This window comes from Echinops telfairi, unplaced genomic scaffold, assembly GCF_000313985.2.
Source record: "Echinops telfairi isolate 266 unplaced genomic scaffold, ASM31398v2 ScPeMD7_7475;HRSCAF=8513, whole genome shotgun sequence".
NCBI lineage: Eukaryota > Metazoa > Chordata > Mammalia > Afrosoricida > Tenrecidae > Echinops > Echinops telfairi.
In genome coordinates this window covers 7,287,683-7,312,776 of record NW_022111379.1, presented here as the reverse complement: position 1 = coordinate 7,312,776, position 25,094 = coordinate 7,287,683, and the positions used below count along the sequence as shown (strand labels likewise).

General features: G+C 36.4%; 1 protein-coding gene across 6 annotated transcripts in view; it reads left to right on the top strand.

The window, feature by feature from the left end:
• MYO9A (myosin IXA) overlaps positions 1 to 25,094 on the top strand; it is a 211,124-nt gene that overhangs the window by 32,918 nt on the left and 153,112 nt on the right. For 4 of the 6 annotated variants that reach the window (XM_045285719.1, XM_045285718.1, XM_045285717.1 and 1 more), the window contains exons 6-9: positions 4,161 to 4,261; positions 6,424 to 6,550; positions 15,075 to 15,164; positions 23,217 to 23,333. In XM_045285719.1, the coding sequence (XP_045141654.1) occupies positions 4,161 to 4,261; positions 6,424 to 6,550; positions 15,075 to 15,164; positions 23,217 to 23,333 (435 nt within the window). The remainder of the gene's footprint in view (positions 1 to 4,160; positions 4,262 to 6,423; positions 6,551 to 15,074; positions 15,165 to 23,216; positions 23,334 to 25,094) is intronic. The other 2 variants (XM_004711954.2, XM_045285720.1) reach the window with 1 other exon arrangement.

The window sequence follows — 25,094 nt, the reverse complement described above, 5'->3', positions numbered from 1 at the left end:
AGATTTTTTGTTCTGATGATGCCTTACACCTGATCCCTTCGACACCTCGTGGTTGCATAGGCTGGTGTGCTTCTTCCATGGGGGCTTTGTTGCTTAGATAGGGTTTGAGACTTGTCATATAGTCTCAAAGCACTGTGCTACCCAGGGATTTGAACTATACTAATGATGGAGACTGATGGTTCCTATGCCTTTACAGGAACTTAGTCCCTGTAAAAACACACCTGGCTGCCCGTTTGCCCATTATTGCTATGCAGGGATCCTGTTGTAACTTCCATGTGGTCATTTGAAACCCATTCTCCATTCTACCTATTTTTGCAGCATAAAGCCTCCTGCCTGTCATGCCTTATGTGACAGTTTGTAAGTTTGTGGTCACGCCCTCAAACATTGCTTTTCTGGGTTTGCTCATAACAGTCCCTTCTTGACAGTCCACTCTGATGTCTGTGCATGCTGTATAACCTCTGTATTGCTTTCCATTAAAAAAATTAAAAACGAGAGCGTATTGCTTTCTATGTTACATTGTTGTTGCTGTTGTTAGGGGCCATCAAGTTGATTCCTACTCATAGCATGACTCTGTAAAACAGAACGAAACATTTCCTGGTAGTGTTGTCATGTTTGAGCCCATTGTGGGAGCCACATTCTTCTCAATGTTATTCATAGTTTGTTATGATCTACCCAGTGAAATGTTTTCTTCAGAGTCAATAAATCACAAATAAACATATCCCTCATCTCATGACCTCTTCCGAATACGTTTTGAGTTCCTGTTGTTCCTTGTTGATGTGCAGCTACAACTGTTTAAAAATTATTTTCAGCAACATTTTACTTGCATGAAATATCAATCATATTGTTAGATAACGTCCACACTTTTCTTTCAGAGGGTATAAGTAGGAATCTCTTTCAGATGGGTAGTCGTATAGCTGTCTCCCAGATTTCTTGGCACAGACAAGTGAGTGTTTCCAGTGCTTCGTCAGCTTGTTGAATCACTTCACTTGGGAATAGCAAAAACAAGGTTCCAGAAATTGACAAAATACCAGTTGAAATGTGTGAATATCAACGAGGTCTTTTTGATATAGTAATTGTGTATTCCTTTCATTATTGCTTGGTAGTTCCTGCATCATTCAGTATTTTGCCCATGGAATCTTTCCATATTGTAACTGGAGATTAAATATTTTCTACAATTCTTGCTTTAGCTTTCAGTGCCAAATCTCTGCACATTTCATTATAAAACTTACTTTGTATCCTTGACCTACCCTTTAATTTTTTTCTGTTCAACTCCTTTACTTCATCATTCAACTTTGAAGAGCAAGTTTCAGAGGTCTCTTCTGATATTTACTTTGGTCTTTTCTTTCTTCCCCGTGTTATTAGTGAACTTTTTACTTTCTTCATGTATGATGTTCTTGATGTTACCCCATAGCATTTCAGATCATCTGTTATTAGTGTTTAATGTATTAAATTGTTTATTGAGATAGACTTTAAGTTCAAGTAGGAATTTGGACCCCATGTACTTGTTTTAATTTTCTTCTTCAACCCGAACTTGCACATAGTTTATTTTAAGGCAGTCCTGGCCTTGTTTGGTTGATGACATTGACCTTCTTCGTTTTCTCTTCCCACAAACGTAGTCACTTTGATTCCTGTATATTCCATTTGGTGAAGTGTAAGTATGTAGTGACTGTTTATGTTGTTGAAAAAGATATTTACAACAAAGAAGTAGTTGGTCTTGCAGAATTCTATCATGTGAACTCCAGCTTCATTTCTATCACCAAGGCTCTATTTGCCAACTACTGTTTCTTCCTTTGTGCTTCTAACATTCACATTCCAGTTGCCAATTATGCATCTTGATTGCATGTTTGATCAATTTCAGACTAAAGAAGTTGGTGGAATTTCTTTATCACTAGCTTTAGTGATTTGTGCACACATTTGAATAGTTTTATTAAACTGAACTTCCCTGTAGGGTTATAAATATTATCTGGTTATAGACAGCATTGTTACTTTAAGATAGATCTTGAAATACTCCTTTTGATGATGATTACAGTGTCATTCTTCATGAATTTGGCATGCCCAGCATAGTTAACCATATGATTGTCTGACTCCAGATGGTTGATACCAATCCATTTCAGCCCTCATAATGATCTTTATGTTCTATTTAATTTTTGACGATTTCCAATTTTCCTAGATCTATAATTCAAAATTTTAAATTCCAATTATGAATGGCCCTTTTCACCTGTTTCTTTTCATTTTGAGGCCTGCCTCATTAGCAAATGAAAATTCTAAAATCTCTGTTCTAACTACATCATTAAGATCAACTCTACTTTGAGGTAGCAGCTCTTCACCAGTCTTAATTTGAGTGCCTTTCAACCTGAGGGAGGACTCATCTTCCAGCACCACAGGCTTTCCAAAACCTTGATTTTCACAGAAGCAGACTCAGATTTTCCTCTCAGAGCAGTTAGTGGGTGCAAACCAACATCTTTCTGCTTTGCATTCAAGCACTAAACTGCGGTGCTTGTATTCTATTTGTGTAATAAAATTATTTTGAACAGTAGCCCCAAAACTTGATATTTAATTTTGAATTTTATGTGTAATATATTCATTGACTCATGCTTATAGTGCTAGGTTGTTTGTTTTTGGGGGTGCACGATAGATACTAGATGGATATTCTTTAAAACACAAAGTCACACTTTGTTTTATATGGACTGTTTCACTCAACCTAATACTGAGACATTATTCACTAATTCAGCCATTATGTATTTAGTTTCAGTAATTACCGTATATACTCCTGTATAAGCTGAGTTTTTCAGCACTAATTTTTTTAATCATTTTACTGGGGCTCATACAACTCTTATCACAATCCATACATATATCAATTGTATAAACCACATTTGTACATTCGTTACCCTCATCATTCTCCGAACATTTGCTTTCCACGTAAGTGCCTGGCATCAGCTCCTCATTTGTCCCTCTCCCTCCCCGCACCCGTCCATCTCATGAACCCTTGATCACTCATAAATTATTATTTTGTCATATCTTACACGGTCTGACGTCTCTTTTCACCCACTTTTCTGTTGTCCACCCCCCAGGGAGGAGGTTATATGTAGATCCCTGTAATAGTTTCCCCCTCTCTACCACTATTTTTTTCCCCAGCACATTTTTAATGTAGTTTTTGTGGTAAAATTAGGTGCCTTGGCTGATATTTGGGTCAACTTATACTCGAGTATATATGATATCCACTATGTCCTTGGCATTGGCTTACTGAATAACACAGAAACAGTTCTTGCCTCCATCAAATAGTTGATAGAACATTGCCTAGGAAGGGAGGCACCAAATAAGGAAATATAAGTGTGTGCTATTTTTGAAAATGTTTAATACAAGTGTCTATGAGGACATATAAAAGAGGGATTTCAGGACTCACCCTTTCGTAAGAGATTTAAATTATGTCCACAGTGTTAATGCTTGAATTTTGTGGGAAATTCAATGCAAGGGTTATACTAAGAAACTAGTATTATTTGTTTATCTGTTATTTTTAGTGACACATGAAGTATATTCTTTGTAATTTTTTATACTTTCACATATATGTCTTTTACTTGATGCTTATCATGTTATTTGTATAATTTCATTAGAATTGTTTATATTGTATCATATAGAAGTCTCTTTATTACATAAACCTAGGTTCCAATTTTCTATTACTATCTCTTCTAAAAAATTATTTTGACCTCCTAGTATCTAGCTGAGTCTGAATCTTGTTATGATAAGTACTTACTAATTATTTGTTGTATAAATAACATTTGTGTGTAGAACTAAGCCCCCTTAAATGCTTTGAATCTTAGAAATTCTAAAGAACCACTCAAAGATCAAAGTGGGTATTAGCATATGCTTAAAGAGTATGGCCTAGTCATTTCTCTAAAATTACTCTTGAGGTTCATTGCTTTGGCGCCAATGAAAGGGAGGCTGTGAACTAAATATCATTGGCATTTTGGTAGGTATGTGTTTATTTGGCAATACTGTAGTAAGTTAAGAAGAGCCCTAGTGACTTTAATGACTAAGTCTTCATATTTTACAAGCTCTAATTTATATTTGTACCTAAGTGAATTTATCTAAAATTGCCATTTCAAATTGGACTCTATATCTTCATTAAATCTTTTTTGTGTATTTTTTTTATCTTATAAAAGCAGGATTGCTTCACAGTGGAGGGAGAAGATTTGAGGCATGACTTTGAACGCTTACAACTAGCCATGGAAATGGTAGGATTTCTTCCCAAGACTCGAAGACAGTGAGTTTATTTATTGAATTCTTTAACTCTCCGTAGAGAACAAATCATGATGTGTATTTGAAAGAGTCTAGAAACTTACACAAGTTATTTTATTTGTGTTTGATAAAACATTTATGTGATAACTGTTAAAACAATATGATTGGCAAACATACTACAGATAGATTTTAAAGAGCGACTTGTATTTTCATGTGTTTTTGCTTTTAGTAGTTTCTCAAATGTTTCAGTTGTTAGCAAGTTTATTCTCTAATTTCCTTTAAAATCACTTCTAATGCAGAATATTTTATTCAATTATTCTTGTGTAATTGACTTACATATTGTTTTAGTCATGTGAATGCTAATAATTTGAATTATTTGAAATATTAGTTGCGTCAAGGTGTCTGAAAGTTTATCAGATTATTTTTTTCTTTTCTTTTTTTAGTTTATCAGATTCTTAAAGCATTACTTTTAGGATGATACATAGTTAAATTCTCTTAAGCAGACCAAATTTATCCTAAGAAAGTAACAGGACATGGAGATAGAGATGTGTATATATATATTTATAAGGATCTTCAGGAAAGGCTTTTAGTAGGCAGTTTATCATGTTAAATGCTCCTGAGATATTAGATAAGGGCAAGACCCATTTTCTTAACTATGTGAGTGTTCTTGGTAACCTCTTAAGAGACCCTTTAGTGAGGAGAATGCAATAGTGAATAGGGAGGGGTGAGAAAGTGAAACCTAGGAATATAAATTAACATTTAAGAAACTTGATTGTGAAAGGAAAGAGAAGCTGTAAAATCTAATGTAGGTTGATATAAGACATGATATAAGAGAAATATTTATGAGGCTAGCTTAATAGAAAGCTCTTGTAGGAGTACTCCCTCAATGCAAGGATACTTTCTTCTATTAAACTGGCATTCTGTGATGCTCACCTTCCCAGTACAACCACTGAAGACAACGCAGGTGAATAAGCAAATGTGGCGAAGAAAGCTGATGGTCCCTGGCTATCAAAAGATACAGCAACTGGGGTCTTAAAAGCTTGAAGGTAAACAAGCGGCCATCTAGCTCAGAAGCAACAACACCCACATGGAAGAAGCACACTAGCCTAGCCAGTGTGATCATCAGGTGCCGAAGGGATCAGTTATCAGGCATCAAAGAACAAAAAATCGTATCATGTGTGCTCACCTCCCTGATATGATCACTGAAGACAAATGGGTGCATAAGCAAATGTGGCGAAGAAAGCTGATGGTGCCCGGCTATCAAAAGAGATAGTGTCTGGGGTCTTAAAGGTTTGAAGGTAAACAAGCGGCCATCTAGCTCAGAAGCAACAAAGCCCACATTGAAGAAAGTACCACAGGCTGCCAAAAGAACAAACAAATCTGTTTGGAAAGAAGAATAGCCAGAATGCTTTTTAGTAGCAAGGACGGAAAGACTTTGTCTCATGTAGTGTGGACATGTTGTCAGGAGAGACCCTGGAAAATGATATCATGCTTGCTAAAGTAGATGGGCAGTGAAAAAGCAGACCCTCCACAAATGGAATGACGAAGTGGCTACAAAAACGAGTTTAAACATAGGAACAATTGAGAGGATTGTATGGATTTGGGCAATGTTTCCTTCTGTTGCATTTAGGTCAGAATTGACTCGATGGCACCTGCAAGAACACCTGCAAGTCGGAGATTCATAACCTGGGGACTTCTTGTATTCCACAGTGGTTTAGATTTTAAAGTGTTTATTAAGGACCCCATACAATTATATGGGAAAACATCTCAAATATAACCAAATAATTACCTAGATATTTGATTAAAAATGTTATAAAAATGTAGGCTCCCAGGCTGATTCTTTGGAGATTCTGATTTATAGACTGAAATCGTGCTTGGGAAAAGGCATTCCAGACAGGCTGAAAACATTTAGAGTGGCACTAAATATAGAAACAGTACAGCAAATTCAAGTATTAGGAATAACTCCTTTTGAAACAACTACAAGACACGTGATAGAGTTGTGCAAGTAAGATGATGTCCAGCACAGTGCCTTACATAATTAAACAATACCTCTGAAACTAAGTACTTATCGTATTTCTCTAAAAGTCAAATACTTCATATTTGTACTGGTGAATTTGCTCGAGTAGAACTTGAGAACACACACACACTGTAATTCACGATTTTTATTTTATTTTTTGATTTCCGCAGAATTTTCTCCCTTCTCTCAGCAATACTACATTTGGGCAATATCTGTTATAAAAAGAAAACATACCGGGATGACTCCATAGATATCTGTAATCCTGAAGTACTTCCTATTGTCTCAGAATTATTAGAAGTAAGTATGAGTGTTTCATAGATGTAAGTGATTTAATGCTCTTTATTGATAGTGTTTCTCCAGAAGATGGAATTTTTCTTATTATCTGCATTACTTTACTATTGAGTATGTTCACCATTTTAGAAAACTGGGTTTTCTTTCTTGCCTTTCCTTGCCTCAGGAATTCATTATCCCTCAATCTGCTGGATAACGAGTTCTTCTACTCTGGAGTCTAATATGGTGGGCCTATGCTAATTTTTCTCATCCTTGTTTTGAGATTTTGTCCCATAATAAGATTGTGGTTATTTTATTTGATGCTACATATTTAGATTCATATTCTTGGCCCAAATTAGGATTTAAAGGTCTTTATCTCCTACTATGCTTCTTCCTACACCAAGATGTTTATTACTCTTGTCTTCTTGTAGTAATAATTTCCTAGCTAACTTCACTTCTTGCCCAGTTCATCGTAATAGGCTTGTTTCTCACTAGCCTTCTTAGCTAACAGAACAAGGTGATATGAAAGGGCTTCAAAAAGTTTCTGAGAAGTTTCTGTTAGCTTTTAATTCTATTTTTTTCATGAACTTAAAAATTCTGAAAGTTTTATTGGTATATATTTAACATATCATACATTTCAATACCTCAGAACAGTTACTTCTTATTGTCATCAGTCCCCCACCTTCCTGCAACCTTCCCCGCCAGCCATACCCCTCAAGAGACCATAAATGCAGTCACTGTTTCCATAGTTATACCCACCCTGGATTTCATATACAGAGAAACACAGACAACAAAATCCAGGAAAATGAAACAAAAAAACTGTACTCTGCATGAGAGTAAGGCTAGTCACATCCTTGTCTCTGGTCAGAGGGGATTCACCGGAAGCTTAATCCTTCCATGTGTGTTCCCCTTGATGGATTTTAGGCTTCCTCTGGCATCCATAGCCTTCTGAAGAAGACCAGTTGTTCACAATTTAAGCTCTGATACCATCCCTTCCTTCAGGTTTGGATTTTATCATTCACAGTCCTCAGATCACACAGGCTGGTGTGTTTTTTTTTTTTCTGTGTAGGACCAGTTGACACCTCAATTAGATGGCTGCCCGTTTGAAGATAAACCTTTAAGACCCCAGGTGCTATTCCTTCTAATTATCCGGGCACCAACTAGTTTCTTCACCACACGCTGCTATAACACTCATATCTTCAGTGATCTCTTTGTGAGGGCAGGCATCAAGCAGGGCCCTGTGACAAGAGCTAATTGTTCTCATATTAGTGCTAGAATTAAGTATGAGTCCAAAACCCATTCATAAATCTACCATTTGTATATGTCTCTGGTTCACTTTAGAGACATCATTATCATTTTATGTTAGAGGACATTATAAGGTAATTCTGCTGATGGTGTCATTAATTTAGCCAGTAGTGTAGAATTTAAAATACTGTTGAAAAAAAGACATTTAACTATAGGCTGCCTATGAACCCCATACATGAATTGTTGACTTGAACAGATTAAACCCTTAAGCTACCGGACACTATTTACACAAACAGTGGGAATAACATTCATTCACAATAGCAGAACCAAGCCTACCAGATTAATGCATGTCATAATAAAACAAGGAGAATGTTAAAATAGTAGATACATGATAGTCTTGGGCCACCATTGATTGGGCACCCTCTAGGAAAGTTTTCCACACCAAAGTCCAATGATCTCCACTTATGTAACCTTGGGATAGCAGTCATCTGGTTCTGAAACAATAGGGAGTTTCAGCCTTGAGACCAAGGGCTACTGGTGAGTTTGAGGTAAAGCCCAGTTCATTTAGTGGGGTTTCCACATGAAGTCCTTCTGGTGTGGCCAATGGAGGAGGATGTGGGTCTCATAAAAACAGAGTCCAAGGTCCCAATAGTATATAGAACATGGCCTAGGTTGTCAAGGGCTGGATAGCACCTAGGTCAAAAGTGCCCAAGTAGAAACATAGTAACAGTCATATTCTTGATGGGCAGTTGCTCCTCCCTGTTTAGCCACGAACCAAAATGCAAATAGTCTTATCTGAGTTCTGTGTGCGGGGACACACACACACACCACTACCACCACCACCATCACCCCCACCCCACCCCTATCCAGACTTGAATTCCCAACAAGTTTCACTTACCACTCTTGTAAGAGTGCCTGTTGATTTGGGGTGACCTCAGTACAATGGCAGCAACTGACTTCCCCAAATCCTATAAAAGTGCTCCGAGCTGAGGTGAGGTGCCCTCTGTTGGAGTGGTTATAAAGGTACAAATACAGATATAGGGTATGCTACATGGTTCTTGCATGAAAGGCAGGCTCTCCACCTTGTTTGGGAGATGGAATTAGAAGAGTGCATGACCTGAGAGTGGAAAGCTGTCTTTTGTCTTGGCTTTTGTTCTTACAGTAGTGGACTCATACAACATTTGTGCTTCTGTGGTTGACTCATTTCACTTAGCATAATTGTTTCTAGCTCCTTCCATGTCATGAGTGGATTTGTGGTTTCAGTGTCAATTTTTATTTCCATGAACTTTTTGAAGCTCTTTCGTATAGGTGTATAAACTAAACAGCATCTATTTTTTTAATTAAAAGATCATTTTATTGGAGACTTTTACAACCCTTGTTATAATCCATACATAGATTGCATCAGGCATGTTTGTACATATGTTGCCTTCATTCTTTTCTAGACATTCACTTTTTTAAAAAAAATCATTTTATTAGGGGCTCATACAACTCTTATCACAATCCATACATACATCAATTGTGTAAAGCACATTTGTACATTCATTGTCCTCATCATTCTCAAAACATTTCCTCTCCACTTAAGCCCCCGGCATTAGGTCCTCATTTTTCCCCTCCCTCCCCGCTCTTCACTCCCTCATGAGCCCTTAAATTATTATTTTGTCATATCTTGCCCTGTCGGACATCTCCCTTCACCCACTTTGCTGTTGTCCGTCCCCCAGGGAGGAGGTCACATATAGTTCCTTGTAATCGGTTCCCTCTTTCCAACCCACTCTCCCTCTACCCTCCCAGTATCGCCACTCACATCACTGGTCTGTTGAGCACTTGGTATCTGCTCCTTTTTCCCTCCCCCCCCACGCCCCCTTGATAGATTATAAATTATTATTATTTTCATATCTTACACTGACCACTGTCTTCCTACCCCCATGTTTTCTCTTATTCTCCCGCCTGTAGAGGGGTGTATGATTATGTGTCAATCATTGCGATTGGTTTCCCCTTTCTCCCTTCCTCTCCCCTGCCTTTCTCCCTACCCTTCTGGTATCGTTATTCCCACTCCTGTTCTTGGATTTTGTGTGTCTTGAGCCCCCATCTCTATATCTGTGTACATGCTCCGGTCTAGTCTGAATTGAGAAACAGCACTGGGGTCATGATAGTGGGGGGTGAGGAAGCCTCAAGGAACCAGAGGAATATTGTGTGTTTATTTGATGCATTACTGTACCCTGGTTGACTCATCCTTTCCCTGTGGCCCCTCTGTGGGGGGATTGAGCATCTATTTTTTTATATAATTTTCTATATGCTATGCTGTTGCCCCTAACCAATCCATTAACATAGGGATCACTCTAACCTTTCCCCTTTACTTATTGCTAAATTCCCCTTCCATCTGTGAGTAAACTGACTCCCACTGCCTGTCATCCCTATACTGAATTGTTGGATTCGAGTGTATATGTATCAGAATTTTTAACCCATACCCCAGTCGGAAGTTACTGTATGAATTAGAGTATAGTGCTTATGTGTAGTTCTTTTTGCCTCAATTTTTCAGACATCGCTCATTTCCAAAATTACATAGGTCAACACCTTTTCTCCTCAATCCTCCTCTTAGAGTTTATATTACTTTCCTGGAATCTCTGATCTCCTAATTGATTAAAAAACCCATACATTAAGGTTCACTCATTCTCTTGTACCATTCTGAGTTTTGGCAAATGTTTGATGTCATATAATCACTGTTATAGTATCATACCGAATAGTTTTACTGCCCTAATAATTCCCTGTGTACCACCTATTCACTTCTTCCCTGCTAGCCCCTGGGAACTGCTGATCTTTATATCTGGTGATTTTCCCTTTTCCATATATGTAACTATACAGTATAGATTTTTCACGCTCACTTCTTTCATGTAGCAATGTAGTTTAAAGATTTACCTATTTTTTTCAAGAACTTGAAAGGGCATTCCTTTTATTATGTGTAAGTAAACCATTTGTTGAGTGTACCATAGTTTGAGTATTCATCTGTGGAAGGACATCTTGGTTACTCTACGGCAATTATGAATAGCCTGCTTTTTCTTTTAAAATATTATTTACCCTTCAAATCTTGGTTTATATGTCACGTCAGTGTTTTAAACCCCCTCCCAAGCATACAGCTTTTGTTTCTACTAAAGCATAATTTAGTTTTGGTTTTGCCATATAAAGTTAATTGTTTACTAGTTTGTGTCCATTACAAGTCTGCAGTGCTCTTTGAGAGCAATGACCGCCCGTTTTATTTAACTTTACAGTGTTGTGTTTTGCTTTTCCCCCCTATGTACATGACTGAGCATTGCTTATTAAATAACTTTAATGGAATGAGTAAGCCTGGTTGAAGGACCAAGAAAAGGGCGCCCCGTGAATTGGAAGTAGACTTACTCATTGGAAAGAAGTTGTACCAGGAAACAGAGTGTGGTAGCTGAGGGTTGTGATTTGAAGGTCATAAGGATCAGAGAGCAGGTGGTATTTCAGTCGGCATTTCAGGTGCTGTTTTAGTCAAGCATTTAGTATTGTGGTAAAAGAAGGCACTGAGGATAGTGGTTTTACTTGTAAGCCCAGACACCCAAAAAGTGACAAGGTTTCTCGTCCTAGTGCAGCATTCCTTCTCTGGTGGCAGCCTGGTAAGAAGAACATCATATAAGCAAAAGAGGAACTTAGGTATTACTTTCGGGAAGAAGAAAAAATCCAGTTCTGAGAATTAGACTCTGTATTTGTGGTCCTACCAGTGGTAAAGTGTGACTAACAACAAATACGATTTGAAAGAAAATCTCACTTTTGAAGTGAAGCCTGAAGTTAATTAGACTAGTTCTAGAAACTGATTTTTAGTATTAAGTAGAAAGAAGATAACTTGTAAGTTCAGAAACTAGAGATAATCTGATAGGATCGACTATGTTATACTACCCATAGCTAATTATTAGGAACTGTTTAAATATGTAATTTCCATTAATTATTCAAGGTGGATAATAATAGTTGCAATTTTAAGAAAGATAAAATTAAAAAGGATAGGTATAATAAAAAGTTTAATTAAAATTTAAATGTTTTCATAAAGGATTTCATTTAATTTTCCTTCTCTTTATTCCCAAGTGATTCAGTTCCATGATAAAATGTAGATTTAGATTTTAGACCATAAATATTGTGTTGTTTGAATTTTCTGTATTTTACCTTACTGGGCTCATATTAGCAATGGCTACACAGAACACAGAACAATATTCACGATTAAAGGGTTTATTAAGGAAGTTGACAAATTGTAATCCCAGTTAGAAATGCTCAGGGTAGGGTTGTTTATTAAGACATATTATAAATTTGTTTCAAGACTGCTAACCAATGCCCAAAGAGGCATACCACTCTGCTGCATGCCTTAAAGATACTCAGCTCTGTGGGTCAGCAAACCCAGCTTCCCCAAGTAAATGCCCAGAGGCGTCCACTGCACACGCCAGCCTCCTTCACAAAAGCACTCAGCTTTACTTTCTCCGTGGGCTGGGAAGTCCATCACTCAGTTCCGTGGTCTGGCTCCTGGTTCTGTTGCTGCTCCTTGATATTCTAGCTATCCTTTGGATTTAGAAGGTTCACTGCACAGGGATCTTGACTCCAGAAGACATGCTCCACTCCTGGCTCTTGCTGGTTGTTAGGATTTCTCCCCCTGCTTCTCAGAGGGCTCATTTTATTTATTCATTTTACATTTTATTGGGCACTCTTACAAATATAACAATCCAAAGTTCAATTAGATCAAGTAAGCTTTGCCCTGTGGTAATATGAGGTCTCTCCGAGGCGCTGTTATTGCTAATTGAAAACTTTTCCCAATTAGATCAAGCATACTTGTACAATTGCTGCCACTGTCATTTACAAAACATTTTCTTCCTGAACTCTTTGATATCACCTCCCACTTTATCCTCTCCCCCTCCCCAGGAATCCTTGTTATTATATATTATTTATTATTAATTATTTATGGCCATATCTTACACCATCCAGTGTATCCTTTCACCTACAAATCTGTTATTCATTGTCCTCGAGTGGGGTTATATAATCATCGTTGCTATCAGTTCCTTCTTCCTCCCTTCCCCTCTCTCCTTCCTTATACTCAGGGAATCGTTACTCCAGTTACTGTCTTGTATTTCATGCATCGAATGATCTTAATTATACACATGAACATACACATGTCTGACAAAATTAATGAAGTTAAACTAAGACCACAATACTAAGGGGAGGAAATATTAAAGAACTAGAGGATAGTTATGTGTTGCATCAGTGCTATACTGCGCTCTAGATTTATCTTCCCTTCTGTGTGGCCCTTCTGTGAGGGACTGTCCAGTTGTCTTACAGATGGGTTTGGGAAGGCCTCATTTTAAATACGGCAGGATGGCATTCCAGGGAATCCTGTTCACAATTACAGGTGAATTCTATTAGTGTCTTCCCTCACCTTCTTACCAAACCAAAATGGTTGTTTGGTGGGAGTTAGAGACTTGACTATGAGAGCCACATTCAATAGTGCACTGCCCTGTAAGTGTTTTTAAAATAATAGCTTTATTTTATGTATTTTATTCCCCCATTATTTTCTTATAGCATCCTCAGTTAAAAGTGACTGTTTGTGTTTTGTTTACTTAAAGTCTTTTGGGACAGATACTGCTAAAATTATTCAAAGTTCTAATAAAGATTGATTATGGAGGTATCTTAGTATTGAGATATTAGAACCACTTCCACCACCAAAAATCATTGCTTTACTAAAAGCATAGTTCATTGGTTTTTGGAAAAATTATGAATCGCAATTGTATTTTCAATTAATAAAGATTTTTAAAATTAAAATAAGTCATACATGTATAGAAAAGAATATCTGGAAAGTTGATTGTTTTTGCCCCCTTTCATTTTATGACTCACAATTCCCTTTGCTGTTATATTTTTATATTGTAATTTTACTTTCTGCATAAAATTTTATGAAAGTTTTATATTTATGAGGCATAGATACTATTATAAAATACTCCAGTTTTGCCATTTCATGTCCTCCCATCAGGGTGCTATAAAATTCAAAGTAGAATATGTGAAGACTATTACTGTAGTCTTTGGAAAATACCTACTATAAAACCATTAGTTTTTATTACTATGAAGCTATACTATTACGTTAGTCAGTTTCAATGAATAATGGTAATATTCTTGCTCCATTTGAAATTCTCAGACGTTTCCTAATGGCCTAAGAACTCACGGTTTGGATGCTCTGACCAACTAACTTCCAGTTACCTTTTTTTTTTTTTTTCAGATTTTGTTAAGATATTTACGCTTTTTTTTGACAGGTCACTTCCATCCAAAGATAGCACATGTACTAGAACCCTATGATCACTCTATCACAAAACTCTCTGTAATAAAGCTGGTTAGAAATTGAAAAACAAAAACAAAAACACAGTCAAGGTTTGAGAAAGTAGTAGCTCTCAGTACTGCTGCGGAGAGCCCAGCGTGGGAAGACTCACATACAGGAGTTTGGCAGTAGCCTAGAAAATGAAAGAATTGCATCCTGCCTTATGGCTATTCTGCTTTTAAGGACGGACAGCTGAGAAATTCTTTAACTCATATGCAAGAATATTCATTTTAGTTTATCTTTTAATCTTGCAAATTTGTAATCTGGGTAAATATCCCCAAGTAGAGGAATGAATTAGTCAATTCCTACTCATAGTCTATAGAGTGTCTGCAGCTGCACATTTTCACAGGAGCAGAAGTCTCATCTTTCTCTGTGGAGCAGCTCGTGGGATTCAAACTGCTGACCTGTGGTTAACAACCCAATATGGAATCCATTATACCACCAAGGATTTTAAAAAAGAGACATGGACAATATGATGCCATTTGAAATCATTAGCATGTCAAATTCATGATACAATATTTACCTCCGGGGGGAGAGTGAGAACCAAGGAAATAGCAGCTTTATCCTCAAAATTTTACATTCATAACAAAAACATAAATCACTAATATTTTGTCATCAAAAAAAGTGTCGTCACTCTCTAGTCCTTGTCTCTAGGCTGTGAAATTATGCTTGAACTTTTAAAAATGTTTTTTTCCCATGATTAGAAAACAAACTTTACTCTTTAATAAAAAACCCATTTTATTCTTTTACCTTCATATTTTGGGGGGAAGTTTGAGACCCTTAAATGTTACTTCTGCAAATATTAAAATCACTGGTACATTTTCATTTTTCTCTATTGTACATTTGCTAATCTCATTAAGATTTCTTTCTTGACTTAATTATTTCCTTCAATAAAGTCATTGAACTTACTGTCCTAATTCTTGCATAATGAATTTATTTTCTCACTCACAGGTTAAAGAAGAGATGCTATGTGATGCGTTAGTTACCAGGAAAACTGTGACAGTAGGAGAAAAACTGATTTTACCATACAAGCTGGCCGAGGTAAGAATAGATTTTCTTTGGAATCAAAGGACTCTGAACATTTTTACGTGTTTGAATTTGTGTTCGTTCCCTTAATAGAATGAAAATGACAACAACAGAGTGTTCACTGAAATATCTAATAGGATTTGAAACTTTGACCTTGAACTTTTTAGTGGCTTGGAAATGTAAACGTTACATGTGCTCTGATTGTGAGCAATAGACTTGCATTTTTTCTCAAAAGATCTTACTTTGTTCACAATTCTTAATTTTTATATTATTCACATGGGTGGATATATAGGTGGAATTATAAATGAGCAGTACTTTACCTAATTGATCATTCTTTCTTGAGATGATTTCTTAGACTCCAGGTAATCATACTCTGTTTACATCTTTATTTTCGACCACTCCTTTGCCTTCTGTTTTGCTTGATTTTTCTTTTCTTCCTGACCTTTAAACCACAGGGTGTCCTAGGACAGTCTTTGTCTCGTTTTTATGTTTTTTATCAAGGACCTACATTCTAGGCTATCTCACCCAGTCCCATGATTTTAAATGGCATCTGTATATGTGGCTCCCAGGTGAGACTTACTGTTACAATGTGTAGCTGTTACTTTCACTATGATTGTGCTTTGATGTGTCTAGGGGAGGAAATTATCGAAGAGCAATCCTTTTTTTAGGTAATTGTATGAAAGTGATGATAACGCAAACTGGCAATTATTATAAAAATTGGACAGAATGTAGGGTTAGGAGATACAGAGGTTCAGGATTGTGTTTGAACTCTAGAGAATGTTCTCTAGGCTGATATTTATCCATTTATTCTACATTTGGGGCACCTCAACTCCAAGTCCTTGGTGGTTTTTTTAATTTGTTTCTGTTTTTTCATTTTGATAGTTATCTAGTGCCTTTTTAAATACTCACTCACTCTTGAATGTTCCTTTCTAAACAAGAAAAAACTTCAAGGATTTTCCTTTTTTTTTACACAACGCTCAAGAGCTTTTGTATTTTCTTTCAGAACTTATTGTTTTATATTTACATCTTAACCTTAAATTTAACTTTTGAGATTTTTCTATTATGCTTGTTCTATTTTAGTTTACATTTGTATGAGGTATCTCTTTATTTGTCCAGTAAATATTTGAAAACATTCTTTGTGCCCAGAGCTGTGTAAAGCAGTAGGAGTAAAATATGGAGCAGTGTTTAAGGACTGTTGTACTTTTTCTGAAGAGCTATGAGATTTTTTGGATTATTTTGAACAAAAAAGGATCACTTTGCTTGCAGTGTGAAGAATCTATTAGAGGAGGTTTTCTATAGCCGTTTTCATTTTCTATAGCTGTGTGACATTTTCTATAGTCGTGTGACAAATTTAGCAGCTTAACACACATAAATTTATTATCTTAAGAGTTAGCAAGGTCTTCTGCCTAGTGTCTTACCAGGCAAAAATCAAAGTGTTAAACAGGAGTGCCATAGGGGAGGTAAGTTAAAAAAGACTTGTTATGAGATAATAAAAAGCTTTTTAAACAAAATAACAAAGTATGACGCTATTGTGCCATGACCATTCTCCATGGAGGTCTATACACTTCCGAAGGTGATGTTTCCACCTCGCTAAACCTTCCCCTGTCATACCATGTCACAATGGCAGTTTTGGGATTTCAGTTGTATTCTTTTATTTGTTTTTTTGTGTGCTGGAAATAAAAAGGCAACCTAAAGGCAAGATCATGGTTGTAAGATAGCCCTTGTTACTCTTGAAGAATGATGCAGGTACAATGTTATGAAGGAAAAAAAATTTATAGGTGCAATTTTCCTTGCCATTTTATTAAAATTTCTTCCAAGTAAGTCCTGATAATTATTCTGTGTCTTTGAAGCAGTCTGTCAAGATGACTCTTTAGTAATTCCAAATGTCACTTGCCAAAACCTCCAGAGGAGATGTCTTGGATTAATCTTGTGGTTTTGGTTTGAGTAACTGTGAAGACTTTTGCTAATTTTCACATAATGAGATCCTGTTTGGTTGGGAAACTTTTGTTATTTAACTTACTAAAACACCTCTTGGATTGAGATACTCAGATAAAAAGATGGATTGGCAGGACTGCATTTCACAGAAAAGGGGCTGAAAATATATTCTACAGGGTAAATTAGTATTAGATTTGAAAAACATGAGAGTTTCAAAAAGTTCATGGGAAAATTCTGTTATGTTTTAATTTCATTTTCCATGATTTTTTTAAGGCTCATATATAGTTTATATGGATTCTAGTTGACTATGGTATTTTATTATGGTAGTAAGAGTTATAAGTAGTGATTAAGCAACTTTTAATTTTTAATTTAATCTAAAATTCTCTTGTAATTAGAAAATTCAGCCCATTTACATTATGAGCACTACTATGCATTAATTTATATTTGTTAAATTTGATCAGAATATTTTTAAACTTTATTTCCTCTTTGGAAAACTAGAATAATCATTCCACTATATGGATATTCTGTTGGTTTTCTTGATATTTTAAAAGATCTTTTGTTAATTACTTGCCTATGTATAGAATTTTGAGCATTACATTCCTTTTCCCATTAGAACTCTGGAAACATTCTCTAATTAATTTCCAGTTTTTTTATGATACAGAATTTGATACTTGATTTTTCTTTTCTTTCATACAGTGGTTTAGGTAATGCTTTTTTGGCCTGGGAATTTGAGATACTTAGCTTTTCTTGCCTTTGTGATTTAGAAACTTTACTGAATGATTTTTAGATACATAAAATATTAATTCTTGTTACACAATGAATTCCTTTTAATATGAAAACCTATGTCTTCAGCTTAGAGATTTCACAGTGTGATGTCTTTATTTCCTCTTCTTTCTTTTTCTTTTTTAACTTACAGACATGAGTTGTGTACAGAATCCAGGTCAGATAAACCCTTCAGGAACAGAAATGGGAGTAGTAATACCAGGAGGGTGGGGGAACGTAGGGGGAGAAGGGAGAAGAACCAACATTCCCGGCCCCCCCACACACACACAAACAAACACAGGGGGATGAACAACAGAAACGTGGGTGAAGGGAGACTGGTTGGTTTAAGATAAGAAAATAATAATGATTTATAATTTATGAAAGGTTCGCGAGGGTGGGAGGGTGAGGGAAGGAGGAAAAAAAGAGGAGCTGATACCAAGGGCTCAAATAGAAAGTAAATGTTTAGAAAATGATGATGGCAACATAATGTACAAATATGCTTGATACACTTGATGTATGGGTTATTATAAAAGTTGTAAGAGCCCCCAATAAAATTATCTTTAAAAAAATAAGTTCTGTAATCACAATCATTTCTACTGGTCCCTCCCCCTTCCAGTCTTCATTGTTTATTCCTGAAATCTCCTTACCCAACTTATCACCCTCCCGCTACCTCTATGTCCCCTAGAAACCCTAGCCCCAGTTATTATCACTATGCATCCTCTCTGTGTTTCACACACTGGGAAATCCAACAGCACCATTCAAAACCAAAATCGAAATAAAGTGGTAAGGATAAAATAATAATAATATAAAGATAAAAATACAAATAATGAGTAAGAAAGAAAAGACCCCATTAGTATTTAAAAAGCCAGGGAAGACATTTTTTGTCATGGAACAAGTAAGAGATTCTTGCACCTAAAACAAATTCTGGTTGGGTCTCTTCTCTTTATGTTTCCTTTTACTAATCAGACCTCCAATTATTCAGATGTTAGATATTTTGAATACATGCTTCTTATCTTTTAATTTTTCTCTACCCTCCTACTCATATGATTTACAATCCTTTGGTGACTGATGATGGTGTGCTTCTTCCATGTTGACTTAGTTGACATCTCACTTAGATGGCTGCTTGTATGATGACAAGCCTTTAAGACTTCAGATTCTATTTTTCCCCCCACAGTTTTATTGGCACAAGATCTATATATCATACACTTCAATAGTTCATTCATATCAAGAAGAATTATGCAATCATTACCCCAATCAATTTTAGAGCATTTTCTTTTTCATGGTTAGATTGCTTTTATTTTTATTATTATTTTTTTAAATCATTTTATTAGGGGCCCGTACAGCTCTTTTATCTGATAGCCGGGCACCATCTAAATTCTTCACCATATTTTGCTACAGCACCTGTGTCTTTTGTGTTCCCTTCCTGAGGGTGAGTATCAAGCAGGGCCATGATGTAACAACTAATTGTTGGAGCTAGGATTTAGTGTGAGGGCTCTGGTCTTAATGGCCTTGATGATAGATTTTTTTTCATATCCATCACAACATTTTGAAGAATCTTGTCGGTTTTTCCTGTTTTCTTGAAGTGTTAGAAAACTTATTACCACATATACTCGAGTATAAGCCACCCCGAATATCAGCCGAGGCACCTAATTTTACCACAAAAACTGCATTAAAAATGTGCTGAAAAACTCAGCCTTTACACAAGTATATATGGTATATTCACACTCAGTTGCACCATACAATTGTCTGATAATCGTTCTGCCTTTCTCCGGTCAACTTCCTTCTCAAATCTTTTACCCTCTCCCTATAACATTTTAACCTCTCATTTCCATTAGATAAATTTATTTCTCCATACATATGCACACATATAAATTAAAAATCAATAACTTTTGCAGCCTGCCACCTTATTTGGTATCTAAATCCGTTTATATGCTGTCATCTTTAAGGCAAAAAGAAGTGGTGTAAGTCAAATTTGTCTACTTGAATCACTGCTTTTGAGATCTTCATTATTGACTCTTTTCAGCGCATTATACTTGCAATTTATATAGTAAAGTAAACTTCTTGGCACTGTATCTTCCTACTTTTTTTCTTTTTCCTCCTTCCCTTCATAGCCTAACTTAGTCTCTCCTATTTCTATTTTTTCCTTTTATTGGAACACTAGTGGTGTAATGGGTATTGCTTTGGGTTGCTAACTGCAAGGTCAACAGTCGAAAACCACCAGGTTCTCTGGGGGAGAAAAATGAGGTTTTCTTTTCCTATGAACAGTTCCAGTCCCAGAAACCTAAAGGGGCAGTTCTACTCTGTCTTCTAGGCTCTTTGTGAGTCAAACTTGACTGGATAGGATGGCAGTGAGTTTGAATTGGTTTTCCTTTTATGCTGTCTACCTCTCTGCCCCCACATTTTACTTAATTTGAAGCTCAGTTCATGTTTCTCTATTATGAGTTCATACAAACATCAACTCTGAAGGGTCTGAGAGTTTACCATATGTAAACACAAGGAAGCTATCCCACTACAGTTTCATGGACTATAGCAGAAGATAGGTGGTTCTTAGGACAGAGACAGAAGACTTCATTGTTGATGGCATAGTAGACAGCTTGAACTTGATGCTCATCTCATTTCACCTCAGCCCCCAAGTCCAATAGGAGAGGTGCAGAGTAGTCAGGTGGGTTGTGTCACATGCAGTGGTTTTATGTGGCAGCTAAGGAAACCTGAGTTTAGGAACCTCAATTTTCCGTAAGGGACCTACCTGTGAGCAAACCTGCTTGGGCAGGTTTGTTAAACTGGACAAAAACAAATCTGCCTTTTGCTACAGAGGGTGATACCATTTTGTTCTTTCACGGCTCTTTGTTATTCAAACATTCTTCAAAAGAGAGAGCCAAACAAAAGCTGTCAGTGTGTCTGTTCACAAGACATGCTGAAACGAGAGAGACCCATGGAGAATTGCCTCTCAGGAGCAAATGTACGTTTTGCTTTGTTTTATTTTTGCCTTTTATTACCCATCCTTAGGGTTGATTCCTCTGTATACCTTGTAAGCACCCACTTTTAAGTTTTAAAATATATCCATTGTTAATATTTGTGTGTTTGAAAAGATGTATAGTGTAGTATATGTTTTATAACTTTCATAACCAGGGCTTATGTATAAATCAAACAAACAAGGTAGACATATTCATGGTGGTTTGTGTACATTTCTTTTGTTTCTGAATGTTGCATAGAATTCCATTGTATGTATCACTTTTTTCCCCAACACATTTCCTTGGTAAGTGGACATTTGAGTTGCGCCTGACTAGACTGCCACAACTAACAGTGATGTGTGTATAGATAACACATTTTCAACTGCTGTAAGACTGCCTGTGGAGCAGTGATCATCAAACTTTACTGTGCATTATAATCACTTGGAGGACCATAGAAAGCTGACCCCTACTTCTTGATTTATGTATCTAGGGTGGGGTTTTAGGATTTTCATTTCAAACATGTTTTCAGCTGAAACTATTGCTACTGTTGTACATTCACACTTTGAGAACCACTGCCCTGAATATAAACCCAGGAACAAGGTTGTGGGGTCATAGTGTTTATAGGTACTTGATTTTTTATGTAATACCAGATCACTCTTTGAAATGGCCGTGCCAGATTTGATATTTAATATCAGTGCTTGAGGGTTCTTTACTTCTTTTTTTTTAAATAGTTTTATTAGTGGCTCATACAACTCATCACAATCCATACATACATAAATTGTGTAAAGCACATTTGTACATTCAATGCCCTCATCATTCTCAAAACATTTGCTCTCTACTTAAGCCCCTGGCATCAGGTCCTCGGATTTCCCTCTTCCCTCCCTCTTCCCCCCTCCCTCGTGAACCCTTGATAAGTTAAAAATTATTATTTTGTCATATCTTGCCCTGTCCGACTTCTCCCTTCACCCACTTTTCTGTTGTCCTTCCCCCACGGAGGAGGTCACATGTAGATCCTTGTAATTGGTCCCCCCTTTCCAACCCACTCTCGGTTCTTCACTTCTTATATCTGCTGTCTTACCGTACTATTATCCAATTTTCCAATTCTTGACTATATGAATGGGGTATGACACAAACCTTGTTTCAATTTGCATTTCATGGATTACTAGCTAGCAACTTGGACTTCCCCTGTAACCATAATGATCAGTTTTCTGCATTTCTTACAGATTTGGTTGGTTGGTAGTGGAAAATATGGCATATATATTTTCACTAAGTTATGGATGATAGAATAGGAAAAGTTTAACAGTTTAGGAGAAATTAGTACTATCCTAGATTATAGAAGTAGTTTTCAGACTGATTTTTTTTGTTGGGCTGTGATAAGCTGAAGAACATTTGGAGTGAAGGAAAACAATAGATTTCATAATGCCATAGTGTCTGGGCTGTTACGTTCTCCTGGTAGAGAAGTTCCAAAAGTTACTGTGGATGGTAAGTACAATCCCTAGGAATGTAATTGTGATGGCATTACATTATGTATGTTTTATGACTCTGATTAGGATTCCAGAGATGTTAGAATTGTGTTTTAATAATCAATTTGTGACCATATATTGACGATTATTTTGTGCCAAGTCGTTTTCTGGATGTTGATTCCTGTTTGCTCACAGAGGTGGTTTTTCTGCTTAGATTACTCCCCACCAAGCTGTCAAGGCCTATTCATTTAAGTGAATCTTTGTAGATAACTTTTCATTCTATACATCTTTTCTACAAAAACGTTTGCTTTTCAGAAAAATGTTTGAACCCATTGACCCATGTTTTGTTTCAGTTTTCATGGCAAGGAACCCTGGTGGTGTAATTGGGCTGCTAACCATAGGTCAGCAGTTCAAAACCCCAGCTGTTCTTTGGGAGTAAAATGCGACTTTACACCTGTAAAGTCTTACAGTTTCAGAAAACCACACAGCAGTTCTATCTTGTCCTATAGGGTTGCTATGAGTCAGAATTGACTCAGGCAGTAAGAGACCTTTCATAGCAATGTGGCCATCTGCATTGCACTCCCGGAGGTAATGAATATGGGTAGAAAACTTCAATTCTACTCATCTACTATTAAGAGAAAAATTAGTTTGTAAGTTTTTAAAATCATTTTATTAGGGGCTCATACAACTCTTATCACAATCCATACATACATAAATTGTGTAAAACGCATTTGTACATTCATTGCCCTCATCATTCTCAAAACATTTCCTCTCCACTTAAGTCCCAATTAGTTTGTAATTTAAGACAGCTTTCTTTCCTGAATGAGAACAGAACAAAGTTTTTTATATTATCTAAGTCAGATTATTGCCAATTCCACTCACTTCTCCTTCCTTGTTTTTTTTTCTTTCTATTTTTCGTTTTTATTTTCCTTTAAAAAATTTTTTTTTTTTTGCAGGCTGTGACAGTGAGGAACTCCATGGCTAAGTCTCTCTATAGTGCCCTGTTTGACTGGATAGTTTTTCGAATTAATCACGCACTTTTAAATAGTAAAGATTTGGAGCAAAATACCAAGGTAAGCATACCTTGATTATACAAATGTTTCCCTTAAAATTGTTTTAATGAAATGGCTAATCACTGAAGTCGAGTGCAACACAAGACAGAATAATACAGAGTAAGTACGAATCACCCTTAAATGTACTCCCTTTCAACTGCTGTTTTTATTACTCTGTTCAGAGGAACTTTTGTTTTGTCCTTTTTTTTGGTAATAAGCCTTTTAAGATTATGCAACATTTTAAACCCTCTGTGTGTTTTAATATAAAAATTAAATTAAACCATGTTTTCATACTGTTTCATCCTTCAACTTCATGAAGCTGAGTAAACACACTTTACCCAGTTCTTAAAATAGAGTTCCATTTATTGAGATTATAGAAATCAAAACTAGAAAAACTTTCGTGATTCTCTTGGCGTAGCCAAACGTAATCAGGATTAAACTAGCTCTGGTGATACTTTGTTTAAGTAAATTTGTGACTTCATACCCTGTTGTTTCCATTCCTTTGTTTCATAGAATATAGGAATTTATGAAATAGAGATAGCAAGCTTGGTACAGTTCTCTAAAGCAGTGGTTCTCAACCTCCTAATGCCGTGACCCTGTCATACAGTTCCTCATGTTGTGGTGACCCCCAACCATAAAATTATTTTCGTTGCTACTTCATAACTGTAATTTTGTTACTGTTATGAATCGGGTGACTCCTGTGAAAGGGTTGTTTAACTCTCAAAGGGATCACGACCCACCGGTTGGGAATGACTGCTCTAAAGTAATCCATGTGTGTTAAATTTTTTATGTATTAAAATATAATGTGCTAAAATTTAAATGATTGTTAGGGAAGAAGATATGAAGTTGGACTAACCTTTAAAATTTTTAGTTTATGAAGTTTAAATAAAAATTATTATATAATTATAGAAACCTATATTAAAGAAAAATATCAAAATTGAAACTATTGTTTGTCAACATATCCTCTGTCCTGAAGATGGTGTTTCTATCTCTAACACTTTCCTGAAGGATTCTGTACTCTTTGATTTATACCATGTTAAAAAACCTTAAGGAATTAAATTTGTGTTAGTTTTAAATGTACTTTGAATTTGGGGAATAAAAAAGTCTGAAGAGACAAGATCAGGGTTGCAGGTTGTAAGGTTTCTTGTGGGAAAGCCATTGCTATTCTTGAGGAATGAAATGGTAGATTGCCATGATGGGGGTCGGTAGGTGGGGAATCCTTGGCACAACTTTCTTAGCCCTTTCCCAACCAAGGCAGTGTTCAGTTTTCTTAAAACCTCTTCATAGTAAGCTCCCATGATTGTCCTGTGACCTTTGAGAAAAATCTATCATTAATAACCCTTGGGAACCTGAGAAACAACCGCTGTAACATTCTAAGCTGACATCTCTGCCTTGGATTCAGCTGACCCAGCAGATGCCCTCAGAAGCCACTATTTTGATTGGACCTTGTTCTTTGGATCGTATCGGTAAATCCAAGACCCATCCCCAGTTGTTCCACGAAGCAAAGCTTCATTGGCTTCGCTCGTGCTTCCAAGACTAATGGAAAGATCAGCTGTTGGGGTTAATGGATACACAGCATTTTTGTTACCCACTAAGCCAAAAGCTTCCTGAGGCCAAGATGTTTGCTTTAAGTTGAAAGTACAGAGCCACGTAAGATCCCAGCGTCAGTAGCTGTGGCATCAATGATAATGGTCTTGTTCTAACAGTTCAACAGTGTCTTCATTCAAGACTAACAGGTCTTTTGTCTCTTGGTTCATTTTTGACCAAGACCTTTGAGACTAG